Source organism: Canis lupus, chromosome 6 (genome assembly GCF_003254725.2).
Source record: "Canis lupus dingo isolate Sandy chromosome 6, ASM325472v2, whole genome shotgun sequence".
NCBI lineage: Eukaryota > Metazoa > Chordata > Mammalia > Carnivora > Canidae > Canis > Canis lupus.
The window spans coordinates 76,935,427-76,945,609 of record NC_064248.1 but is presented as its reverse complement, the minus strand read 5'-3'; the positions used below and the strand labels follow the sequence as shown (position 1 = coordinate 76,945,609).

The window sequence follows — 10,183 nt, the reverse complement described above, 5'->3', positions numbered from 1 at the left end:
CACGCGACCCCGTCCGGCTCGTGCCCCCCACCACCTGCAGGGTCACGGACGTGCAAACCACCAGATCCAGCAGGTCTCATCCCCTCAGGATTCCTTCCCCTGTGGACCCGGCTCTTTGGCTTTTTTGGACAACTTGCCCTTTTCCGGGCAACCTGCCTCCTTCCTCAGCGCTCTCGCACTGCCCCTCCCGAGGCTCCGAGGCCCCGTCCTCGCTCGCAGTGCCAACGGGGCCAACGTCCCGCCCCGAGCGCGCCACTTTCTTGATCTCTGGTTTCCAATGGTTGCTTGTCGCCTCTCCCACAAGGTGGCTTTTAAAATTCAGCCCCGGCAAATCCAAGCTCCCCGTCCTGCCCGTCGTGGCAGAGCTTTCCGGAGTGTTTGCTCAGAGTGGGTTCTTTAGAAACTGACCCCAATCCACGGGGTGAGCCACTAGCAGCTACTGGAGTTGGTCTGAACACAGTTGACTGCAAAGGGACAGGAGCCGCCCGGGGCTGAGCGGCTCATTCTCCCGAGACGAGGACTGGGGGTGGCTGCTGGGTGCAAGGCTGGGGGACGGGGCCGTGACTTCCTGGTGCGGGGTCTCTCACAGAGAGTGGCCCAGCTGCTCACCTTTCTGGAGGATCCCCCTCTTCCACAGACCCAGGGGATACCCCAGGAACGTTCTGGGCAACTTCTTGTGTTGGCCAAGGCTGCTGGAGTAGGCTTCTTCCACTTACAGACCTACAGGTAACAGACCCACTGAGCCAGCCCTAGAAGCTCTCGCTGTCTAGGCCTTGCCGTTCCCTCATCCAGCAGGGCCTGGAGGCTTGAGTCCACCCTTTCCACGAGGCTCCCGTTCATGTCTGTCTTAGCGCCAGGTAATCCCTTCCTCTCCACGTCCTCCGCGGCCACCCTGGTTCCGGCCTTGACCTCTCTGCGATGCTCATCCAGCTTCTCCAGGCTCCAGGGGTCGCCGTGGCCGTTCGGCTTCTCCACCCAGAGCCTTAGGTGAGGCCCTACAGCCCATCCACGGCGTCCAAACCCCACCTCGTCGTGGCTCACGGCACCACGGGGCCCACGGATGTCGACTCCGCGTACCGAGTGGCCAGGCCCGGGGGCCAGCCCCAGCCAGTCTCCGTAACGTCCCCTAGGGTTGCCGTCCTGCCGTCCCCTCTGCCCGCTGGTCTTGGTAAACTCCTATCTCCTGAGGAGAAACTCTGTCCATCCCTCGGGACGGGCGATCGGTCACGCTTCGGGCTCACCCTCCGCCCCCGACGGTGAAGCGAGGCCGCGCTCCATCCCTGGCACCACAGTGGCCGATCACAAAGCAGAGGCTGAGTGCACGGGCTCCTGCGCCATCACGTGCTGACCGGGCCGGGGAAGGCCCGGCCGAGAGCCAAAGCCAACGTGTCTCCTTCCGTCGTGGCTTGGCCTGACGTTAGCCAAAAGCAGGGCCAAGGAGCGGCGGAGCTGCGGAGCGGGTACCTTGCATGGCACACGGCCGGGCCTGCGCCTGCGAGAAACGCTCACCAAATGGTTTCTCGACTCCCGGAAGGACACGTTTACGTGGCCTCGAGCTTCAGGAACATCTCCAAGCACTCGAACTCCTTTAACTGGGCCGCAACCCCGCAGAGCGGTTCAAGTTTCTGAACTGGTTAGTAGGCGGGGACAGCCCGGCCCGGAGGCTGCACCAGGGTCACGCTGTGAGGGACGGGCTGCTGGGGAAGGGAGCTTGGGGGGGGGGGGGCTGCCCGCGTCCTCCCGGCGCCTGAGGCCTCCCGTGTGAGCTCTCCCTGCCAGCCTAGGCAGATGAAGCACCTGGCACAGAAAACACTACCCGGCTTCCAGAAAGACCTACCGGCCCCCAAACACTCTGGTTTCCCATGACCCCATTTCCACCCCCCCCCCCACCCCAGAGTGAGCAGGGCAAAGCCTCGGCGGGCCCGCGTGCGGCTGGGCCGGAGGACGACGTGTGCGCATACAGACGTGCATATACAGACAGGTTTATTCAAATGGTGGGATCTACACGTTGGGAGGCTGTGGGAAGCATCTTATCCAAAGAAAACACATTTTAAGCAAGAGGTAAAAAAGCTTTTCAGACCCAAAGGCCATTTAATACAATGAATCCTACTTGGGTAGTTTAGCAAACAGTTTTTCAAAACCCACATCCGACAGACTGGTTAGTACTGGAAACACAGATTTGGTTTCAAAGCCGAGATGCCCCTGGTGTAACAGACCTTCTCATGAAACGCAGTTATTTCATATTATGCCATAAAAAACAGGGACACGTATCTATTGACAACTTAAATATTAACTCAATAGGCTACCTGGTGATATAAATAGAAAAAAAAATGAGACAAAAAAAAAAAAAAAAACCCCAAGTGGTCACAGACTAGGTTTGAGAAGACTAAGCCACCAGCCTACCCTGGCCTGCAAAGGTGTTAAAATCTATCCTAGAATCTAAAACAGGAAAAAGAGTCAATATCCCACTCCACAGAGACCCCTCCGGCCCGAACCATCCCCCAGGAGAGCACCCCGCGCAAGAGGCTTCCTAAGCACCTGCTACGGATGCTCCTACGTCCCTAGTTCACGACGAGCAGAGAGCGTGTCCCATCGGAGGCTGTTCCCACACGCACGCCCTAGTGGCCGCAGGAACCGTCCTCCGGGAGCCGCAGTCGGAAGGCCAGCGGACACGCGTCTAGGCCACCGGCCCACGAAGCCACGGCTGGAGCCCCGCGCGCCGTCGGCCCCACGCTGGCACGCTCCCCACTGGCTGGCGCTCCTACTCCTGGGCCTCCTTGCGGGTCAGCTTGTAGATCTCGGTGGGGCCGTCCACGTGGGTGATGGTGGTGGTGAGCTGCACTTCCTCCCCGCTGTGGACGCCCAGGTCACCTGGAACAGGGTGCTGGCGTTAGACGGGCACGGGACTCGCCTCTGTGCCGGCGGCCCGGGACCGGCCCTCTCCCCCCTCCCGGCCTCAGACGCCAGCGGGGCGCCGACGCGGGCCACATCCACCCTCGGGCCACATCCACCCTCGGACTCGCACCCCGCGGGGCTTCTGGAGCCTTCCCGTCCCCCGGAGAGGAGACCCCAGCGACCATGCGCCTGCACCACGCTCCGTCCCCGCGGTCACCAGGAGCACGTGAGGAGGGCTTACCTGGGACCACGCGGCTCCCGGTGCTTTCCTGGGGGTGGTGTCTGGCCCCCCCCCCCAGGGCCACACGCAAGAGGAAACAGGGAGGGCAGTGAGGACATGGCCCGGGGCGGCGGGGGGGGGGGGCACCACAGGAGATCAAAGAAATGCACAACTGGCAGAGGGGAAATGGAAAACCAAGAGGCCGCCGTCCTCCGACAGCGTGTGTGGGGCGCACGTGCACTTGCAAATTTGCAGACAGGGAGCGACGCTGGAGAGTGCCAGGTCAGGGCGGGGTCTGCGACGTTCACGTTCTGTTCGTATTTACATTAGGTATTTTTATTATATTACACGGTTTCACGTATTATTACAGTTTGCATTTGTAGTTTTATATCTAAACTGTGGACACCTATTTTCTGGGACTAAGGTTTTTCCTAGTTCAAAGCACAGGATTAAGGAAATAAGTGCTATTTTCAATTGGGATGGAAAGTCGGAAGAGAGCTTTGGCCCTACGCCTGCAACTAATGTCACCGATGGTGGGCGTCAGTGCATCGCACGGGCTCAGACCCCCGGGCATCACCCGGACACTGGTCCCGCAAGCTGCAGGGCCGGTGCCCTTCACACGTGCCATGCGCCACCAGGGTTCCCCTGCAGACCCCGTGGCCAGCAGCGGCGCAGCCGAGGTGGTCCTACTGAACGCTAGCGGGCAGCGCTCTACCCAGGCCTCCCTACTTTCCGCAGCGAGGTCCTCGGCTCTTGCAGGACTGCTGATAGGATCTGGGGCCCTGTGCACTAGGTCCAATCCACGGGCTGGGGGGCAGAGCAGGCAACGGGAGGCGGCAGCCCGGCCTCCGGCATGGCCAGGGCGCACACCAGCGGGGTGCGAGGGCCACGCTGACCCACTACGTACACAACAGGCAGGGCCCCAGCCTGCCTTCTCGCTGCGGCAGCTTCTAGCCCACTCCCGGGCCTAGCACCGTGCCTGGGCCTCAAGTTTCTCAGGCGAAGCCGGTTCTGGATCTGGGTGAGCCCTGGAAACCCCAAAGCCGCCGTCAGCATCTGCATGTCTGTGTAAGTCATCACAGTTCCAAAGAGAAGCCTGACCACCCCCGTGGACCCACTAGCACCGCCGAGTGTTTACCCGAAGAATCCCTTTCACCAAAGACTCAAAACCAGACACTAGAATGGAATTCTACTCAGGCTTCGAACCCAAGACGCTAATTCTTCAGGCTTAAAGTGTTGACTCTCCTCAGCATGTCCTACAAAATGTGTAGGATCCTACAGCTCCCTTGGGCCAAAATGACTTCAGCTTGTTTTCATGAGCCCCCGCATCCGTGTCTGCCGCGTGCCGACCCTGTTCTAAACACTCTGCAGACCCTAATGCGCTCAATCCTCGTACCAGTACTTCGACAGGAACGCTGTCGTCATTTCCACTCTATTCACGAAAAAAACGGAGGCACTGGCCCCACCAAGGGCCGGCTTGGTGCACTGGGATGAGGGATTCAGACTTGCACCGCCAGGCTCGGGAGCCGGGCTCCCAAGCCCTGAGGCCATGTGGACTCTAAACCTCCTGGTTTCCAAGGTCCAGTGGGTTCTGCCGGCAACGCAGGAGTCCACGTGCAGCGGGTCGTGGCCATAAACACACGCAGGGGTCTGGATAAACTGCCCAGCATATTAGCTCTGCTTTTGTATCTGATGGAAGAGAATCCAGGGCGCGCCGTATGGGCTCCCCGACGGTCCCGAGAGCTGGGACTCGGCGTCTGCCCCGCGGGCGGGCTCCCGGGGCTCTGCGTGCCGTGTGTCTCTTTAGAAGACGGGAAGACGCGGAGGCTTAGCAATCAGCTTCTCTAATGGGATCCCGTTTGAGGACCCAGGCCAAGGAGGCCCAAGCGGCCAAATTGTGGTTTTATTGTGCCCTGAAGGCCAACTCTTCCCCCTTTAGGGGGAGAACATGGGAATATGGCAGGAGCGGGGACCCTCCGTTTCTTCCAAATCCCATCAACCCCTACCTCTGCCAAGGTCTCGCTCCACCTGCTGTTCTCCCTCCCTCCCTCTTGGATCCTGCTACTCAGTGCACAGAAGGGCTTAAAACCTTTCCTAAAAACAAAATAAAACACCTTTTCGAAAAATGTGGTATGTTTCTTATTTTGGGAAGAGGGGAGAATAAACGGGAAGACAACTGAGAAAGGTGAAGAAAAGAATCCTTCAGTTTGCAGAAGTCTCCGTCCCTGGTTCTGGTGTCGGCTCCCGTCGGCCTGTTTCTGTGCAGTTGTTGTGGAAGGAGGCTAACCTCTGGCATCCGATTCCATCACTAAGGACCATCGCTGGGTCCGTATTTACGACCTGGCGTCCGCAGGCACGCGGCTACCTGCCTGCACCTGCGGCTAAACGCCTCCTGGAGACGCGGAACGCTCCAGGGCCCCACAGGGAGGCAGCAGTGACCGCAGCTCCCTGCCGCGGCTGCATCTCGACGGCCGTCCCTTGCGCGTCTGTGGCTACCGTAGGAGAAGGGAGGAGAACTGCCTCGGCTGTCCCAGGGGTCTGGGAGACCTGCAGCCTCCGGCCATCATGGGGCTCCCAAAGCGGGCGGACACCCCACTGCCTCCATCTGGAAGCCCGGGAGCTCTCACGCCCCGAGGTCCCGGCTCTTCAGGACCTGCTGGAGCCGGATTCCAGACCACCTGTGTCTACCCCCAGAGCTTACGTCCTTCCTGTAACACTCCCGACCCCGTTCTTCCCTGCGGAATTTCCTCTAGTCTCGTACCAACCAAACCCCTACTCACCCTCAAAGCTAAGCTCAAACAGTAACTAATAAGGTCCAGCCCGGTTCACGGCACGATGAGAAAAACGAGGAGCGGGTGGTGTTTGTAAAGCTAGATGGTCTCCACGTAAAGGATTATGGTTTACCCTGAGGTTACGGCCTTCCTACATTTGGGATGTGAAAAATACAGTGGACAGTGGGTGTTAAAAAATCTGTAAAAAAATTTTTTTCAGGGGATCCCTGGGTGGCTCAGCGGTTTAGCGCCGCCTTCAGCCCAGGGCATGACCCTGGAGTCCCGGATCGAGTCCCACGTTGGGCTCCGTGCATGGAGCCTGCTTCTCCCTCTGCCTGGGTCTCTGCCTCTCTCTGTGTCTGTGTCTCTCATGAATAAATAAATAAAATCTTTAAAAAAAATTTTTTTTTCAAAGAACATAAATAGCCAGTACAGTAATCTGATAGGTAGTAAGTGCTCATTAAAACCCCCAGCACGACTGTCCAGGTACGGGCTGGTCCAGATCCTCCCGGCTGCACGCACACGGCGAGCTCCAGCCCTGCAGGGACGGGCGCAGCGGCCGCAGCCAGCCACCCCTCGGTCGCCTTCGGCCACTGAGGTGGATTATTCCGGGAGGGGTGAGCCACTGTCCCCGGCCCCCAGAGGACCTCCAGGAACCGGGTCCCTGGCACCTGCAATAGGGTGGGCACAACCAAACCTACAAGTTTTGGAAATCCTAATGTTATGGGCCGAACCCTAGCCTTGCCGAATGTAGCTGTTCAAGTCCTAGTTGGGGACCCTCGGACGTGACTGTTGGGAGATGCGGCCTTGCAGGAGGTCAGGACGTCCCATGAGGTCACGGGGCGGCCCTCGTCCGGCCTGGCCTGCATCTTCATGAGAAGGGGCGCTGAGGTACCAGCAGTGAGGCCGCATGACGGCACGGAGGGAAGCCGGACGCACTCGGTCTGGGGCCTCGAGCCTTTGGAGCCATGAGGACATGCCCACGCTTCGCGGTCTCAGCTCCACGGGCTGCGGTGCTGGACGGAGCCCGGCCATCGGACACGCTCGGGAGGCGGGACGTGCCCCAGACGACGAGGCGGCCGCCACCCACGGGGCCGCAGCAGGGACTGGGCCGCCTGCTCGCACCTTCACCGGGAAGCGGCTCCAGCGGGGGCCACCTCGGGTCCGGGCTCCCACCACGGGCATCGCGCTCGCGGGCACCACGGGGCCGGGTCCCCAACATGCCCGGGGAAAAGCCCGCTCGATAGAAACAGAACGGGACCGGCCGGCAATGGGTGTCTCCTGGTCCCTTTGTCATCGTCATCCAGTCAGGAATTCCGTGGGTGGCTCAGGTTTTTTTTCTACAACCTTCTGACCAGAACTCTACGGACGAAGGCACGGCGATGAGAGCCTGTTATTAACAAATGTCCCACTTCAGAAGCAGCTCCGACGTTTTTTCCCCACGATTCGGTGGTCGGGGGCTTGGGCAGTGTTGTGTGTGCGGCGCATCGAGGCGGAGCCCGGGGAGACCTGCAGTCGCTCGGCCCTAAGGTCAACGCCGGCCTCCCTGGCGTCTGCCCAGCGTCTGCCCGGCGCGCACCCAGGTGCTCCACAGACTGCTTACGGCGACGCTGAAAAGAACGACTTGAAGGAAATGGCAGGAGGAACAGGGCAGAAGATGTGAACGGTCCTTAAAAGAAAGAGGCCGAAGCGATCTTTGCTAAATCAAATGTCTGCGTGTGTTGGTTCGTGTCTGTGCACAAACGTCCATACACACGCACAGGACACGATCCTATTTAGAGCCCCTGGCGGCTCAGTGCTTGAGCGTCTGCCGTCGGCCCAGGGCCTGACCCCGGGGTCCCGGGATCGAGTCCTGCCTCGGGCTCCCTGCAGGGACCCTGCTTCTCCCTCTGCCTGTGTCTCTGCCTCTCTCTCTGTCTCTCATGAGTAAATAAGTAAAATCTTTAAAAAATAATAAATAAAAAAATAAATACACGCGTCCATAAACACACATGCATATGGTGTGAAATAACTGACGTGGCCACAATGGTACCAGCAAGACGGAACCTGGAGCCCCACAGCCTGGGAGCACCCAGCAGCCGCCGCAGAGGTGCCTCGTCCCTCCCTCGGGCTTCGTTCCACCCCGTCTCACCCAGCCTGACGCCGGGCCCAGGTACTCGGTGGCTCATTCCTAAGGGTCACTGTCTGATCCACACAATAGAAGAGGCACAGACGTACAAGGGAAAATTAAAACAAAAACAAAAAAAAAACGCCTTTGGGAAAACAACCCTTTCTAGAACCTGCCATCTGCTGTGTTTCTCTCAGTCTGTTCCTTGACCAAAAGGGAGACGCCGGAGTCTCTGCTGCTTTCGTTTCCGTCCTACCCCCTGCCCCTCGTGCCCCCTCCTGGCATCTCTCTCCACATCCAAACACAACGACCCCCTCAATGTTCTATTTCCTCGTCCCCTTTGGCTGCATCAAAAACCACCTGCCAAGTCCCTGGAGACGAGCTTTTTCCAGAGGTCCGCCCAGGACCCTCCTCAAAAAGGCAAGAAACCACACACCTGGGATTCATCCTCCACAGCAAGAGACCGGACTTCTTGGCTCTGGACCTTAAAAGCAGGGGAGCCGGGGAGCCCAAGCCAACTCAAAAATAAAAACTTTCCATGAGAAAGGAAAAGGAGCATGGGCGGCTGGGGGAGGGGAAGGGATGTCATCCAGAGACCCAGAGAATTTAAAGAATACAGCGTATCCCCCGAGGAGTTCATTTTCTAGGTTTCCATGTAATATTTCAAACTAGCTCTTTCCAAGGAGCTTCAAAATCCTGGCAAATGCTCCGTAACTCCTGGGAGGCCTTGGGTGGCTGGCGCCAGTCGAGGAGACGAAAAGTGAAGGAGGGCAGGAGGGGAGCGGGATCGGAGAGCCCACGTGGCACGGGGATGGCAAACGAGCTTCGGGGGCTGCGGGGCGGCTGCGCCGTCACAGCTGATCGTGTCACCATCGCACGGCTGCTAAGGTGGGTGACGTGTGTTCGTGACCGGGACAGGGTCCCAAGGGGTCTACCTGCTTGGCCCTAAGTACCAGGGGCACCTCCCAGTCACAGCGGCAGATCCAAGACCAAACAGGCATGCATAGTTCTGGCGGGGGGTCTGGGGGAGGGATGGGACCTGCTGGTGAGAACCAGCTTTTGAGCTTTCTGTGAAATTTCAGGTCGAGCTGCCTTCAAGGACAACGACGACAACAAAAGAAAACAAAAAACAAAACAAAACAAAAAAAACAACACACAAAAAAACAAAGCACAACGAAAGAAACACCTACGGGGAACAGACCCGGTGCTACTGTCAACCGCAGGGCTTCAAGCCAGGGGGTGGCCATGGTGCAGCATAGGGCATCCTCCTCGGGGGGGCCGACACCTGGCCTGCAACCCGGGCGACTGGCCCAGCGGGCGGCAAGCGGTCAGGCAGCCTGGGCAGGGCGGGCGGCACCGGCCCCCATGGCCTAGAAGGGCAGGACGGGCAGGTCCTCCCCAGCGGCTGGAAACCCCTGAGCCGCGACACGGTCAGCCCGGCTGCCACTTCCCGGCGAGGTCCTCTCCTGCACTTTGGCCATGAGGAGAAACACAGCTATAGACTCGCGCGGCCCCGAAGGCTCCAGGACAGCACGGCTGGGAGACGCGGTGCAGGGGTCGAGCGGCAGAGGCCAGGTGCGCCGACGTCACGAGCGGAAGCCACCGGGGAGTTTACGTAGTCCGGGTCCGCGGACTGTTCCCGGCAGCAGGGCCACCCCAACCTCCCGGGAAGCCCGGCGACGGCTTCACGCGGCATTGCCCTGGGTCCTGCTGGATGCTCTCAGGAACATGCGGCTCCGACAGGACCGCGACACGAAACCGCGACTCCTGGTCACAAGCCCGGCATCCCTTCCTGCCGGCGCCAGGAGGCCCACCTTGAGAGGCTACGTGCCCCCACTTCCATGCTCAGGGTGGCGGCCAAGCAGCCGGAAGGACCCTCCGACGCAGCGGCGGGCGCGGGCGGAACGTGGAGGGTGGCTGAGGGCTGGCGCGGCCCCAACCCTCAGCAACGGGCCCTCTACCTCCCACACCCGTCACCCCTCGCGTTAACCTCAACTCTCAACACCACCGGCCCATCTGTGAAATCTGAAAACTGAGCCCGAACTCTTACTTCTAATGCCTCAACTCAATCAACACTTCCTGGGCGCCCTCAAGGACCCGTCCTTGCTCAGGAGTTAGCTCTGCAGCGGAGCCGACGAGACAGGAAGCTCATCTACGACACTTACGGGGTCATCTGAAGGGTATAATCGT

At 59.6% G+C, this 10,183-nt stretch overlaps 1 protein-coding gene across 1 annotated transcript in view; it reads right to left on the bottom strand.

Annotated features, from left to right (window-relative positions):
• Positions 1–1,966: 1,966 nt before the first annotated feature.
• WLS (Wnt ligand secretion mediator) overlaps positions 1,967–10,183 on the bottom strand; it is a 93,168-nt gene continuing 84,951 nt past the window's right edge. Inside the window, exon 12 of the mRNA XM_025418022.3 lies at positions 1,967–2,871. Coding sequence (XP_025273807.1) covers positions 2,762–2,871 — 110 coding nt within the window. The 3' untranslated portion in view covers positions 1,967–2,761. The remainder of the gene's footprint in view (positions 2,872–10,183) is intronic.